General features: G+C 48.8%; 3 protein-coding genes across 3 annotated transcripts; 2 read left to right on the top strand and 1 right to left on the bottom strand.

Moving 5' to 3' along the window:
* Window positions 1-377: 377 nt before the first annotated feature.
* Window positions 378-5,610, bottom strand: DFL_009871 (uncharacterized protein; the record flags this gene model as incomplete). The annotated part of the gene is made up of 3 exons (XM_067639821.1): window positions 378-697; window positions 752-5,259; window positions 5,492-5,610. 3 exons carry the CDS (start codon window positions 5,608-5,610, stop codon window positions 378-380), a joined length of 4,947 nt encoding a protein of 1,648 aa, XP_067487571.1.
* A 4,113-nt stretch (window positions 5,611-9,723) lies between these two features.
* On the top strand, window positions 9,724-11,240 carry DFL_009870 (uncharacterized protein; the record flags this gene model as incomplete). Its single annotated transcript, XM_067639820.1, has 2 exons — window positions 9,724-10,415; window positions 10,478-11,240. 2 exons carry the CDS (start codon window positions 9,724-9,726, stop codon window positions 11,238-11,240), a joined length of 1,455 nt encoding a protein of 484 aa, XP_067487570.1.
* Window positions 11,241-12,266: 1,026 nt separating this feature from the next.
* Window positions 12,267-15,426, top strand: DFL_009869 (uncharacterized protein; the record flags this gene model as incomplete). Its single annotated transcript, XM_067639818.1, has 3 exons — window positions 12,267-13,032; window positions 13,089-13,434; window positions 13,500-15,426. 3 exons carry the CDS (start codon window positions 12,267-12,269, stop codon window positions 15,424-15,426), a joined length of 3,039 nt encoding a protein of 1,012 aa, XP_067487569.1.
* Window positions 15,427-15,851: the final 425 nt, after the last annotated feature.

Raw genomic sequence — 15,851 nt, 5'->3', positions numbered from 1 at the left:
GAGAAAGAAGAAAGGAAAAAAAAAAAACAGATGGAAATTAAATACTAACCAGCTAGTGGTATAGCTTTGGGAACTGAAATTAAAAGTATAGAAAAAGTAAAATGGAATAATAGGAATGACTCCAAGGTCGCTTCGTTCTCTCCTCTCTCTCCTTTTTAAGTCAAGACGAAAAGACAAAAAAGTAAACCCTAACAAAAAGAAAAGAAGTTATAAGTATGCGAGCCTGCTGTGATCATTCCCCCCCATCTTTTTTTTCTTCACCTGTTCCGCTGTGTGATCTTTGCTAAAAATATATGAAGCCGGCCTGCACAGGAGAGCTAGAAAACCAACAAAATATGAAAAACAAGCACTGGTGTGACAAAGAGAAAATTAGTTATCTACCTCCTCTTCTTCTTTCCCTGAACAACTTTGAAACTCCCGTTACCCAATCCACTATCCGCTGCTGTTGCAGAAGAAATATTATTCGTAGAGCTTTCTCTCCCCTTCTTGGCAACCTCGCTCCACCCGCCACCTGTCTTGTTGTCATCGCCGTGATGTCCATGGTCCACTACAACTCCTTGCTGAGCTAGCTTACGACGTCGGATAAACTCTTCGGCAAACCTACGGCCGTCAATCGTCGTCGACTGCTGGTACACACTGTCACTGATCAGGTCGATCTCAGGGGGGAATGACATAATCATCATAACGAATTCGTCAACTACTTTAACATTAGTGTTTACTTCAACGTAATATACTAGGTAGAGGTACATACCGTTAACCCCAGAGTTCAACCCCTTCAGATTGATCTTGCACCATTTCATAAACTCATCGTTGGCGGTCTTCTGTGGGGGAGCTGCGGCCAGCTGCGCTGTAGCTGCCTTTTTGGCAATCTTTGGGGCTGGAGCACTGGTGACGATTCTCGCTTGGGCAGGGGTCGGGCTCGGACTCGAAACGGTTGCTGCACCGCCGACCTTCTTCCCACCGGCGCCGACAGTGGTCCAAGCTCCACCAACTGTGCTACTATTTGAGGAAATAGGGTTCGATGGAGCCGCTGCCACCTTTGAAGCCCATTCTGAGCGACGGGTTGAAGTTGCCGCTGGTGTGGTTGCTGGGGTAGGTGTGGTAGTCGAAGGAGTGCTTGTGGTAGTTTTGTTCTTACGTGCTTCCTCCTCTTTTTGGATTTGCGCGAGGGTCTTCTGTTTCGAGGGGGTGGTAGAAGCCTTAGCCAGCGGCTTAGCCCAGGCACTAGCGTTGGTAGTTGGTGATGGTGTCGGGGCAGCCCATGTCGATGTGGATGGGAGACCTGAAGTTGGAGGAGCGGGGGCAGTCGCAGCGGCAAGAGCAGCTTGCTGGGCTTGTTCTTGACGGCGAGCTTCCTGAGCTGCTGCCTCGGCTTTGGCAACCTGCTTGGCCTGGTTTTCCTGGATCTCCTTGAGAGATGGTCCCTTCTGGTGTGGGGCGGATTCGAGGTCCTTCGCCCATGGGGCAATAGGAACAGTTTGAAGCTCCGCGGTACTGACGGCGGGGGATTTGGCCACAGATTGAGCCGTAGAGGGGCGTGGGGAAGCGACGGATTTGGGAGCGGGGAACGGTAGAGGCATGCCGGATTGAGGAAGAGTGCCCCACGGGTTCTTTGGGGGTTCGGGACTAGCGGTGGAGAGGAGGGGGGAAGGGGCTTGAAGGTCGGAAGTGTGCATTTGGTCATCATCATCATCATGAGTAATAAAAGATTCATCGCCAACACTGGCTTCATTTGCATTCGCTTCGTCAGTATAGGTACCTGGTTCTAATTGAGGTCCCGGGCCAGCGGAAATGAAAGTGGCTGAGGTAGCGGTCGTTTCATTAATTTCGTTAGTAAGGGGTACGTTGTGGGAAGGAATTGCGGTATAATCGATGTCTCCGGGAAAAAAAGAAAGCGATTGTCCTTGGTCGTAATGCTGGTTGAGCAAATCCTCATCGTGCTGTTGGATTTGCAGCTGGTGTTGCTTTTGGAAGAGTTCGTATTCATCGGCGAGGGCCGTACCGGTCATATCGGACCTAGCATCGTTGTCAAAACCTACATCTTGCGTGATATCTATAGCATCATCGCCGGCGGCTACCTGATAAGGGGGCATAGCGCCTAGGCCTCCGGCTTGCTGTCCTTGGACTGGACCCTGATTTCCGTGCTGCTGCTGCTCTCTTTGTGGCTGCACTATAGCTTGCTGAAATAGCTGTGCTCTCTGCTGCTGCTGTCTTTCTAGCATTTGATGCTGGCCTTGGTATTGTCTGGCCATTTGAGCTCTCTGCCGCTCAAGTATCTGTGCTTGCTCTCTGCTTGTCTGTTGCGGTTGTGCCGCAGGTGCATTATACCCTTGAGGGAATCCTGCAAATTCCTCCCTGGGCCCGTTAGTGAACCCATCGATTGACGGGTTCGAGGTGGTATGCCTCAGTTCGCCGAAGGGTCCAGCCTGCGGTGGGAAAGTACTGGGACTCTGGATATTTGTCAAACTCGGCTGGCTGTGAAGGCTTGCCTGAGAGGGGTGGTGCTGTAAGGACTCCTGGCTCATCCTTGTCATGTGCTGGGCAGCGGCAACTTGCTTAGCGATTACCTGCTGCTGTACAAGATACTCACGTTGACGGGCCATGAGGTACTGCTCCTCTTGCTTACGTCGCTCGAGAGCATTTTGCTGTTCTGCTGTCAAGGTTGTGCCGAAAGTAGGGAATGCGCCAGGGAACGGAGGTTGTACGATTCCATTAGCAGCATCGATTGTGTTCTGTCCCCACGGGCTCGGCGCGGTCCATCCAGCCCCAGGAGGGAAAGCAGGTCCCTGCATTGGAATAAGGAAGGGTTCGCGGGAGTTGCCGACACGGCGTATGAAGTGACCGAGAAGCTCAAACTCTGTATCCTCTTGGCGTCTAATGAGAAGATCAGGCTGGAAGAAGCCAGCCTTATACCAATCATGCATCTCGAGACCTGAGAACGGGCCTTGAATCTTTCCAGTAGGATCCTTGTACACCCAGGAGATCTTATCAGGCATTATCATAATATGCCCACCCGAATTACGCTGGGACCCTGGTTGAGTGGAACCTCCTGGTGCGGGGGCACTGCCGAATTGTTGCAAAGAGGACACCGAGTTGGAGTGGGACAGAGCCGGGAACGAGGCTTTGGTTTGGATCTGTTGACCAGAAGCTTGACCCTCGGTTTCGCCGAAGTACGCACTGTCAGCTCGTGGAGGACCTCCAAACATGCTATCAGCGGAATTGCGGTTTTCCGTCTTCGGCCGATCAGTCATACTCAGACCGCGGAAAGGTTCGGTCGGATCAAAAGCGCTGTCTTCGTCGTACATATTACGACTCTGTTGGCGCTGCTGCTCCTGGATTAGCTGCTGTTGCTGCTCAGCAGGGAACAACGCACCAAGCCGACTAGCTCTGGTAACCCCAAAGGCACCAGGTGCTGTTCCACCCGGAGTTCCAACACCGGAAGAGTCCCCTGAAGGGAAGAAACCTGTGGGCCCCGTAGTCTGGGGCGTCCCAGTTCCAAGCGCAACAGGAGGTCCTGGATTAGACCACAGTCCAGGAGTTCCAAGGCTGGTATTGAATCCCCCACTGAGACCCCCAAAGCCAGGCATACCAGCACCAGTACCAATGATGCCAGCACTTGACGTCTGACTCCGGTCACTTCCACCGGGAGGCCTGAAGTTTCTCATACCGCTGCCCTCCTCGCCACCACCCTCTTCAGTTTCCGGGATAGGGCTCTGGTAAGGATTGGTGGAAGATGGAGACGGGTTTTCCGGTTCTTGGGATCCAGAAGCCGGGCCGCCCATTTGGGTCTGAATGTGGTGGAATCCGGAAAGCGGGGTATGCTGGCCTTGTCGTGATGATGAAGGACTAGCAACACTGCTTCCAAAGGCATTAAAAGCATTGCCAATGTTTCTCGTTGGGGAGCTCATCATATTGCGTCCAATGGGTGCTACGGCAGCTTCATTGAAATAGGGATCCTGTCCTAATTGGCTATGAGGATTGCGAAATCCATCGTCCAAAGGGTTTTCAACATCAAGGTCGCTAGGCTGAAGTGATTTCCGGGGATTATAAGGGTCCGTGTCCGTGCTATCGGAACGACGGCCGTATTCATTACGCCCAAATTCGGGTTCAGCCTCGGATTCCCTTGCGAGCTCTTGCAAGGACGACCGGATTTCGGTATCTTTGGCATTATCTTTAGGAGCGTCGTCGGTTTCTTCGTTTTCCTCTTCGACTCGATCGCCGACAAGGCTCCTTCCAGCGGACTTTCCAAGACTGCCAAATTTTCTATCCCCTTCTGGTTTTGTAGCTGGGACTCCGGAGTTAAGGACAAAGCTGCTGCCACCAACACCACCAAAGGCTCCGTTGGAAAAGGCTCCAAATGCTGACCCCCCTGGAGTAATTGGACTAGAAACGCCCCAGGGGCCGCCGCTAGCCTGGCGCTTGAACACGCCACGGCTGGGTCCAGGATCCTCAGTATCCCGCGCATCGTCACCCGGTTGATTGAAGGGTGGACGGCCAGTGAATCTGTCAAAGGGGTTTCCAGAATCATCTCGGTCAGTTCTTCGACGGACCATAGGATTGGTGTCTCCGGTATCACGCCGAGGTCGATTTCGAGCAGTCGGGGAAGCCGTCCCAGGAGGTGCTGCCATTCCAGTAGAAGAGACAGAAATGTTCGATTTGTGGAAATTACTGTTCAAATTAGTTGACGATGTTGAACTGCGAGGTTGGTTGACCTGCCCAGGCGGAACTGATGTGCTATTGGGACCACCGGGTGTATTTGGTGTCTGGTGAGGCTTCTGAACAGAATTGACACTCTGAAAGAGTTCCTTCTCCTCCGAAGTCATAGCCTCAAAGGAAACAGGCCGCTGCTGGCCAGAGGAATCCCAGCAGGCTTCCGTCCCGTTCCCATTACGTTCTTTGGACCCACTTCCGAACAAACCTTCCTTCTCGCTTTCCCCTAATAGCAGCTTGTTGACCTTGCTAATGTCGGAAAACGTTCCGGTCAGCTCGAGCCCCTCGAACTTGCCTAACATGTACTCTTTTGAGTATTTGTAAGGGTTCGATGCATCTCTGCCCACCGAATGGGGTGGCTGATACGCAACCGACGATGAGGGTGTCGCAGCCCCAGAGACATTTCCCGTTAACGACGCCGATGAAGGGTGCTCTCTAGGATGGTGAGTGAGGGTCGTAGATAGCGAGGGACGTCGAGGGCCAGATTGATTGGATGTGGAGTTGTTGACGGGTGTATTAGATAACGAAACGCCATTGGTTCGACGGCCCCTGGAGAGAGGATTGAAATTAGACCTTGTCATCGAAGAATAGAACAACGAAAATGATTCGCTAGTTCAGATAACACGACGTCACGCGAAAGAATTTTTCATGACTAATTAGAGAATCTAGCCATCAGGCTATCCCCAACATAGTTTTCCATAGAGGCTGCAGGTACCAGTGTGATGGAATGGAGGGGTCGGTGTGGGGTAGTGTGGGGTGCAAGTTGACGAAAAGAGCTTACCATTCTGTCTGTTGACTCCCAGAGGCAGTCGGTCCTCCGGTGGAGGATACACCGTTACCTATCGAGCTGGCGTCCTTAGACGCAGCATTTGAAGACATCGCTGATGACTGTGCAGACATTTTTGATGGTATATGTGAAATTTGTAATTATGTGAGAACCCAAGGCAGGCTATGGATCTCCAGTAGCAGATTTCGGACCAAAGATACCGTCGAATGTGACGTGGAAAAAAAGATGGATATCCTGCGAAGGCGAGGAGAGATGGAGAGAGCCGAAAGGTGTCTTGTGCCTGAACTGGACTGTCAAGGCACAAACAATAACCAGACGAAGATCACTACCGAGTTGGCCGGACGGATGGAGTGCAGGCCAAGGCAAGTTTGAGGTAAATGGAAATCGGAGATGAGACCTGTAGCCGGGGTGGTCCAGGTGGTTCCGATGGGATGCTTGTGAACAAGAGCAGCCGACGGAAAGAGACCACTTGTGGCTTGTTTGAAGGGTGGTAGTGGGAGATATCCGGGGAAAGAAATCCTCTCGATTGGCGGCAGGGAAAAGATTCTGTCTGATTGATCGCGACAGAAAGGCTAGAAAGGGAGAGACGGTATCTGAAAGGATTGCGAGAGACCAGGCGATGACGCTGAAGGTAGTCGGAGAGAGCGATGATGCTTGGAGTGACGATGTCTTGCGGATGGATTGGACGAAGAGCAGGCAGTGTGTGGAATTGATTCGAGTGTGAAAATTGAGGAGAGAAAAATCCAGTCAACGAAAAGAAAGAAGTAAAATTCCTTTTTTTCGCCGGATGGCCGAATCGGGTAGCTTTGGAGTGTCAAACGCTGCAACACGCTCTTCCAACACCAGGTAACTTGTTACAGAAAACTGTAACAGGCGTTCTCTCTATAAAAAGAACTAGGCCGGTCTGGAACTCGGGAAACTATCTCCGAAAAAGAAGACGATGTAGTTGAACAAGTTACTGACGACGGCTAGTAATGATGCAGCAAAGAAAGAGAGAGAGAGCAGAGATATGCAGTAATATGTAATGTCGTTCCAGGCGTTCGCTTGCAAACGGTCCCGAGATCGAACGGCGTTATTATGGGGACCAAGAGCCTCAAAGATTAATCCGGAATGAGAATCCAGAAGAGCAGAGCAGAGAAGAGCCAGCTAAATGCAGCAGAGTTAAAGCGTTGAAGTCACGCGTTATGCGAGAGTGACGCAGCGAGCAGTTAGAAACGGGGCAGTTTGAAAGCCCTGGAACAGTCTAAAGTTCGAACGGAGAGGGAATACAGGTGAACAGCAAGCAAACAGACTCCAGCGCTATGCGAAAGGAATATTAAACAGAGAGCACTTAGCTATCTTTGCTTTGCTTTTTTTTTTTTGTATTTATTCCTTTTATTGCTTTTGTTATTTCGGTTTTTTTGCCGAATTATTGAATAAAGAAATTCGTTGACACGTAGAGGTTATTATAATATTAGGTCGGGTGGACATATAATTAGTCGGTTGGTGGCAGGTCGGACGCGGACAGGGCAAATGGGCCAGGGCCTTTATAACCGTTGGGTTGACCTAGCCAGTCAGTAAAAGCAGAAACGTAACAAGGGTACCTGAGTCGGCGCAGACGAACGAAACAACCAGAGCAACGAACGAGAGGGAGGGATAAAGAACCAGACGAACAGGAGGGGAATGGGGACAGGTGGTGAAGATGGGACGAATTCAAGCCTGGGGAAGGGGAAGAAGAGGAGGAGGAGGTGGTGGTGGTGGTGGGGGGTTCGGGGTGGTCGTGTGGGATTTGATGGAAAAGCGAAAGATTCAGAAGCGGGCTCGCGTTAATTAAAATTGACGAACGACCAGTCGATGTCGTTTTAACGTTTTTCCTTGGCCGGGGATTTTTAAGGCCTGCAGCCAGCACGGAAAAACGAATAGACAGACTTGGACTTGGACGTAGACTGCCCGGACTGGAGAAAGAAGGGACGAAAATATAAATAGCTCCCGACGAGGGAGATCGGACAAGCCTTGCAGGAACGGTCGACTTACCTACAGTGTGCAATTGAAGTTAAGTGCGGTGCAGTGCAATAATGCAGCCAGTCAGCAATGGTCGCACACAAGCACGCACGTCCGGTCTGTCGAGTCGGCTAGCGAAGTATATAGCAGCAGGCCAAGAGAACAAGTGCACGATGCTTAAAACCAGGCTAGGGGAGAGGAATGGACAGGTATTGAGCCCTAGGCAGGATGGTTATTATAATTGTCCTCGAAATGAGAATCGAATCAGAATTCCTCCACGTCGTCTGACCATTCCTCGTTTTCTTCTTTCGGCCGACTTCTAATTCTTCTCTTCTCTCTTGTTTTTTTCTTCAACTTGGGAAGAAAATTTTTTTCGAAAGAAGCCAACAAAGTTTCGACGTTGGGTTTCCCAGAGGCAGTTGAGTCGAATCCAACAGTCGAAAATTTCAATAAGGTTCAAACAGGGAAAGGAAAAAACAAAACAAAAACATTCTCATAGTCAGTCATTAAGACGATTGTATGACTCCCCCCCGAGGGAGTATTCGGACAGTTTTCCTTGAACAAAAAGATAAGAGTTCAACTTACTTGTATTGGCAATTATTACACTGTTGATGCGGTCGCAGAATATATTGCGGATGAGAGATTTACCAGGTTCAGAGGATTTCTAACAGAAATAAAAAGGCCCCTCTTCCTCCATGTCTTATCATCCGTCCATTTTATATTTTATATATAGAAACCCCTCAGGATCTCCCGCTTATTTTGGGGTCCAGCGATCGTATATCGCGATAGCCGCAACCAAAGCTAGGATTTTGCCTGTGCATCCTAACATTTTTGCTGTCCGATTGCCTCTGATGTGCGATGAGCGGTTGACAAGTAGCTATTCTTGACGTTCGCCAGATACATATTCCCCCCACCCTCGTTACAGTTGATGTAGGGCTAGAGGTTACCGTACCTTGATCAGCCACGTGCGGCTGCCAATTGAGCAACTGCTCGTTTAACGTTTGTCCGAGCGAGCCCAATTGCTTTATCCCGGAATTATTTTATGTCCGACATGACTGGTGTTTGCCCGTTTGAATTGAACTGAAGAGGGGAGCTCCTTCAGGCCTGACACGACGGGTTCGAATTCCAGTTCCTGCAGTACAGCTACATTCCAAGGCATCAATCGGCTTCAGAAAAAAGGTCCTTATCAAACATCCGCACTTCTTCAAGCATCGATTTTTGCCACCGCCATGCCTTTAAACGGGCCTCGGCGATGGATTACAGGTTGACAAACTACCTCCGGTTCATATATAGGAACCGGTCGATTAATCCGGTTTGCTATAACGGATCAATTGCGCAAAAAAAATGTGGCCCGCTCGTAATCAGTGCATTATAATGGTCTGGTTGGTACGCATTCATAAATCCGATACGAACGAAGTACACTATACTTGTACGACTCGAGCCCATATGGACCAGTACGCACCATCATGACGCCGACCTGCTTTACCTGCTGATGAATTTCCAATCGCCCCTCACCCGGATATACTCCTCTTCATCCCGCTCCCATTCCTTCGATTTAAACAGTCACCAAACCCCGCCTGCCTTCTGCTGCCTAGCTAGTTGTTTTTCTTTCTTTCGAATTCTTTCTTTCTTTGTCGCCAGCCGCCGCTAGCGATCTCTTAATAATTAGTTTGCTTTCCCCGTCTGTTTGTGCTCGTTTCGGGTTTCATAAGATAATCGATATCCGAGAATACCCAGCACAGCTTAACCCGGTCGTATTTTCGCTACCATTATTATATAAGCAAGCCAATCGACTGGGGAAGTCTAAGGGGAAACTGGATGCCGATATTTAAACTGCCCGATATCGCCCTTCCGTGAGTCACAAAAAGTCAAAATACATTTATCTTAGGCATATCCTCTAGGCATATAAGAGATTTCCTACTCTCACCAGCTGGCATGATTCACCGGTGAATGAAAATCACACACCAACTTCATACCGAGTTGCATTTCTGGCCGTCTTCCCTTTTTGACCTCCCCCGCGCTAACCCCGCGCGTAACCTCCAACGACGCAACGCACAATCTCCAACGGGCCTCTCTAGTCCCGTATATACAACCTTTTTTCCACTTATAATACAGAATACTCCGTATCGAGTCATATAATAGAAGGAAGACCCCCCCATATTGTCTCGTAACCTCTGTAGACATATATTTCCTTCGAAAATACCCTCTCTATAAATCTGTTCTATAGATAAATATATATCACAATCATGGCAGCTTCGAACGAAACGACTCCAACAACTCCAACCTTCGGCCATTCCCTCCGCCAACAATTCCTCTTCCCCGAGAACTACACAAACCTCAACCACGGTTCCTTCGGTGCAATCCCTGCCCCCATCCTAACCCACCGCCAAAAGCTCCATGTCCTCTCTGAACAACATCCAGATAACTTTATGCGCTATCATTCCATCTCTTTGTTAGATGAATCCCGCGCGGCAGTCGCAAAACTCCTCAACGCTCCCAGTGAAGAAGTAGTCTTTGTCACGAATGCTACCACTGGCGTTAACATCGTTCTCAGAAATTTGATTTATGAGGAAGGAGATGTTATCCTTCACTTTGGAACTATCTATGGTGCCTGCGGACGAACCGTTCAATATATTGCTGATACTACGCCTGCGACTTGTATTTCCATTCCACTGGCTTACCCAGTTCTAGATGCGTCCATCATTTCGTCGTTCAACACGACAGTCCAGGAAATTAAGGCAGCTGGGAAGAATCCCAAGCTCGTTATCTTTGATACCGTCAGCAGCATGCCGGGTATGCGCTTCCCATGGGAGAAAATGATCGTAGCGGCCAAGGAAGCAGGTGTTCTCAGCCTCATCGATGGTGCCCATGGCGTCGGCAATATCAAAATTGATCTGGGTGCCAATCAGCCCGACTTCTTCGTCAGCAATTGCCATAAGTACGTTCCCCGAATTTTACTCTATATAATCGTATCTTTATACTTACTAAAACATCAAAAAGATGGCTATACACCCCCCGCCCCGCCGCCGTTCTCTACGTTCCACTCCGTAACCAACCCTTAATCGCAACCTCCGTCCCAACATCCCACTACTACATACCCAAATCTGCAGCTCAATACTGGACCCCTCTCAAGCCGGGCTCCAAATCCAACTTTATCCTTCAATTCGAATTCAACGGCACCATCGACGCAACTCCCTACCTCTGCGTCCCCGCCGCCCTCAAATTCCGACAAGACATTGGCGGCGAAGACGCTATAATCAAGTACTGCAACACTCTAGCCTTCGAAGGCGGCGAAGCGGTCGCAAAGATCCTAGGTACCGAAATCATGGCGCCCGACCCGGCAGCTATAGACGGTGGTCGCTGCCCGATGGTTAATATCCGTCTTCCGCTTTTATCAGTCCCCAAGACGGAGGTAGAGTCTGTTTATAATACTTTCACAAAGGAGGTCGGAGTAAGGGAGAATACGTTCGTTCAGGTTTATGTCCATAACGCGCATTGGTGGGTTAGGATTAGTGCGCAGGTATACCTCGAAATGAAGGACTTTGTGTGGATCGCCGGAGTATTGAAGAAGGAGTGTGACAAGGTAAATGAGGGGATTAAGAGTTTGGCTACTATCGCCGCTGCTACCGGGGAGAAGGTGGATGTGGTAAATGGTGCAGATGTGCATGTTGAAGAAGTCAACAGCGCGAAGAAGGTAGTAAATGGGATGGGAGATCTTAAAGTCAGCGAAAGTGAGGGAGAGGCCGTAACCGTTAACGGTTAGATGTGAGGGTGGCCAGTGGAAAGCTTAAGGGGGTCTTGTAATGGGAAGGAGTAAGTATCATTCGATCGTTGTATTCTTCGATTGGCTTGTTGGGGGAACACGAACTGTATAACGGAATATATTGTATTCGGTCGTTTTAATTATTAGTGAACTGTGGATCTAGATATTCTGAGTTCGAATCAAAACACTCGACGGCCTATGCATCGTTATAGTCATGGCCCGTCTCGTTTTCCTCATTCGTTGCGTTACAAAGACCCTGTCAGATAATTATACAACACTGGAAATACAACAATTCTCTTGTTCCTATGAGGCTTCTTCTGTGTATAAACTTAACGCTCACGATACTAGAGACTAAAGTCAGGAATCCAAACATCAATACTAAGTCCCTGGGTGCATCTATCTCATTGCTCTTCTATAAATTTCTGATATATTATAAACTGGGAACCCTTCCGAATCATAAAGTAGTCCCACATGATCCCGCTAACCCCGATCCCACGGCCCAAACACACCTCCGAACCTCCCATCTCATTAGGCCACCATATAGGCCCACAGTATAACATTATCCTCAACTCTCTATTCCAAATATCTCGTTTATCCATAAAAAAATTCTGACTAATCGCCCTCTCCACCATTCCACCCCATGTCGAAACTGCGGCATCCTTTTCCAAAAATCCAACACCGCCAAGCAACCGAATATGACTTCATGAGTAGCAACCTTAACGTTGCCCTTGCATAGCTTTCGGGCCCACAAAATAATTATGCGCGATGCATCACGCTATTCTTCGCTCGGACCTTGGACGCCTAGAGCGGCGCAGTTTCTGACAAGAAGAGTTATGTAGTATATATAACACGATGTCGTGGGCTGGAACTTGGCGGGGTGTCTTTCTTTCTTGATACCTCTCTCGCGGTAGATATCTTGATTCAATATTGCAGTGTACGTGCCGTTCTTCATGCCCCTCGGGTAACTTATAGGATACTAACCAAATCTCCTCTGTGGACTAAGTAAATAATCCCTGATCATCCAAGATGGACACCGACACCACTCCCATAACAACATCCTTCACAACCCTCTCCAAAATCTTCACTAACATCGACGCTCCACCACCATGGCCATCAGAGCGCGCTCGTTTTCAAAACTGGGGTACAAGCGCCGGTCTAACCTCCTCCCCAAACCCTCTCTTCTCAAACCGCGAAGTGCGTAAAGAAGTCTTAGTCGCACTGTATAGACTCGAAGAATCATTCACGGACGAAAGTCAAGTCGTCACGAAATGCGGATTAATGCGTAAAAAGGGTACTGTGGGCGGGGCCTTTAAGAAAGGTTTTAAGAAGTTGACGGGGAAGAGTTCTAGCCATCTGCCGCCTGCAGCTGGGAATGTTGATCCGACGCAGAAATGGGTGATACAGTTTCCTGAAATATGGACGGCAAAGTTGACAGATGTGACTATGGAGATAAATCTGTTGAGTATATTGGTTCCAGTGGATGATGTCGGTACGGTAACTCAAGGGATGGGTGGGATGGCGATTTCAAACCAGCAGGCGCCCCCACCTGCTGCTACAAGTGCATTCTCAGAACCGTCTGAAGCGGAGCAAGAGCGAATTTACGACGAACTCGAAAAGCTAGAGGAAGTTATCAAGTCCAAAGACCAAGGCGTACTAAACACCATACTTTCCCCGTCAACAAATTACTCTCCTCGAGTGAGAGCGAGCGTATATTACGATGAAAATGACCACATATCCAAGATATGGCATGATGATGTAATGGGCTATATCAAATTAGGACATGGAAGTTTTGGTAAATACCCTAACTATATAACTGTATCATGCTTAATCTACATTAACACATTCTAGAATTATACCACCGCCGCAGATACATGAAACCCTCCACCTCAAAATACAGCACAGACACCGATGAGGATGGCGTCCTCTTTGACGTTGAAAGTAACCCAAAGTACGAACATGTCTACCCAGGGACTTGCACAATTGAAGGTTTCGGGATGGAAGCTTGGGACTACGAACTCGCTTTTGGAAGACCCAGGGATAACACCGTATTTGTATCATACGCTACTTTACCAGACGTATCCGCAAAACAGTTGATCCGAAGAATCGATGAATTGCAAAGCTCAATCGCCAGTAAATTCGGTTGGGCGCCAAAGAAGGAGAGGCATGATCTCGAGGAGTTGTACGGAAATATGGGGTATGCCCGACATATATTATAATCCCCCCTACCTTACGGGTACTATGGCTAATATAAAACCATAGAACAACCTACGTAGCTAACATCCCCGACAACTCCCCCCTCCGCATCGGCGACTTCTATCAACAACTAAACCGCCGCGACATCTTCACGGACTTCACTTCAATCTCCAGTATAGCGACCCAATGGTCCCAACCCCGTGCCGAAGGCGTAATGGGAATCTGGAACTTCCTCTACCAGCTAATTCTCGCCAAAGAGCTACATTTTCGTCTACTCTCAATCGCAGATGGTTCCTATTCCGGTTTCACCGCCCGAGTACTCGCTTCGCTAACCGTAGCAGATTTATGGCTATCCCACGTTAAGATCGAACTTTCAGAACCATCAATACCACCCGAAGTTTTGCATAAAGCCAAGACTCCAGAAGAAACCGCAAAGATGGAGGAGAAAATGCAAGACGGCCATAAAGCCGCCAAACTCAGCGAATGGCAAATGGCAGTCGATTATTATACAGAAGCCATGGCGATTGATAATTCACTTGCAATGAACAGCGCCTTCCGCGCTTCAGCGTACATGGCCCTAGATAAACCTGCTTTTGCACACGACGATGCCACCGCCGCCACAAAATTGAACCCCAAAGACAAGCTTGGTTGGTCAGCGCTGGGCGATGCGAATGTTGGTCTCGGAAACTTAACCCGTGCAAAGGAAGCATATCAAACCGCCTTCAACCTCTCAGGAGGCCAAGATGACCAAATAAAGAAGAAACTAGACGATGTCACCTCAAAAATCAACGCCCGGATCGATGTTATCAACAAACAAATTGATCCATCCCTCGCGATAACCCTCGAAAAACAACATAACGACGAAAAATACGACATCAACGGCCGTTCCGTCGAATTTCACTCTAAAATCCACGAAAGACAAGTAGAAGGCCTTATTATGTTCGCGGAAAGGATGAAATGGCCATGGGTTCACGAAGTTCGCGAAGCAGCTGAGGACGTATACTCCAAAATTAGGGGCGGAGCGGTAACCCCGTTTCATGTTGTTGATTGGATCTTCGGGCTTACTTTGCCGGGTGAATGGATGGCACTGAAGATTATGAGTGCCATGGTACTTTTAACCGATAGTGTGAAGGGTCAGGGGATTGCGCCTTTCTATGACTGCGGTTTTGTAACCGAACAGAAGAGCTATCATCGGATTAGAAATGTATTGGGAAGGGTGCTTGGATGCCTACCCGGTGTGACTTCACTGTGTGGATGGATTGGACCTTGTCCACCGGTGACGTTTGACCCGCCATTGGCAAAGCCCCTGGGAGTAGAGAAGAAAGGCATGCATATTAGGGTGAAGGCGAGGAGGGTGGGGCTGGTTGACCCTCCAGATCCGCATGACAACGTTATTCGAATCGGTGGTGGAGGAGCACATAAGGAACTTAGACCAAAGCCTGAGGATATCAAGAATTTTGACAGCTTTGCGGCGGAAATTAGGGATCCAGCTAATTGGGTCTTGCCTGCCGTGCCAAAGACGAGCTATAGCATATCAAAATTCCAAGGGATAGTCTTAAAGGCATTACCGCTTGAAGCTGGGGTCGACACAAGTGATCCGGATACTGTTGAAAGAAATACAGAGTACCGAGCAAGCATTAATTTCATTATCGACGGACGATCAGTTTCATACTCCCTATTCACTAACCCGGTTTTTGTCACCCCACCGCCGTGTATACCAGAAACGAGAGGTGCTCATGAAATCCACAAGAGAGAATTGAAGAACTTCAGCAACGTTGTGGAAGCCGAGAAGTTGAAGGATTATACGCTTGGAGACGAGGAGATTGTAATCATCAACGCTACGGGGGATGGGGCAGAAGCCGTAGCAAGAGCATGGTGCGCTGAGAGAGGAAGAGCAGCAATTATTCGAAGGAGGGCGGGGCCGTGCCTTACGTGTACGGTTAACTGCGCACAGGAGCTGAAGCAAAAAGTCATTATTTGGGCTTATAGCTAGATGTATCTTCAAAGCAACTTCATGTATATCGATATACCTTGTTGTAATATTCGTTAAAAATGGTATCACCAAAGACAAGCCTGAGCCCCCTCCCAGCAAGTCCCATCTTCTTGCAAAATCTACACATAACGTGCCCGAAGAATTAAAAGTAGATACGGGTCCTAGAGATAGATGCTGCAGGAATCAACAAAGAGTACCTACCTAAGTAAGTAAGTACAAAACGTATTCAGAAATTTCGAAAATAATTCGCACCCCTTGTCTTGTACCCAGGCCTGGTTGCACCCGCAGAAGCTCAATACCAGAATGGCCAACAAGATCAAGAATGATTCTCCATCTTCATTGGAACAATTCAAAGTAGGCTGCAGCGTCTGCTTGAGCTGTTGCTATGCCTATAGTCTACCATGGCCTTTAGCTTTCACCACGCC

Source organism: Arthrobotrys flagrans, assembly GCF_004000055.1.
Source record: "Arthrobotrys flagrans strain CBS H-5679 chromosome Unknown unitig_1, whole genome shotgun sequence".
NCBI classification, from domain to species: domain Eukaryota; kingdom Fungi; phylum Ascomycota; class Orbiliomycetes; order Orbiliales; family Orbiliaceae; genus Arthrobotrys; species Arthrobotrys flagrans.
Note: the sequence above shows the minus strand (reverse complement) of the source record. Positions and strands in the feature narration are given on the sequence as shown.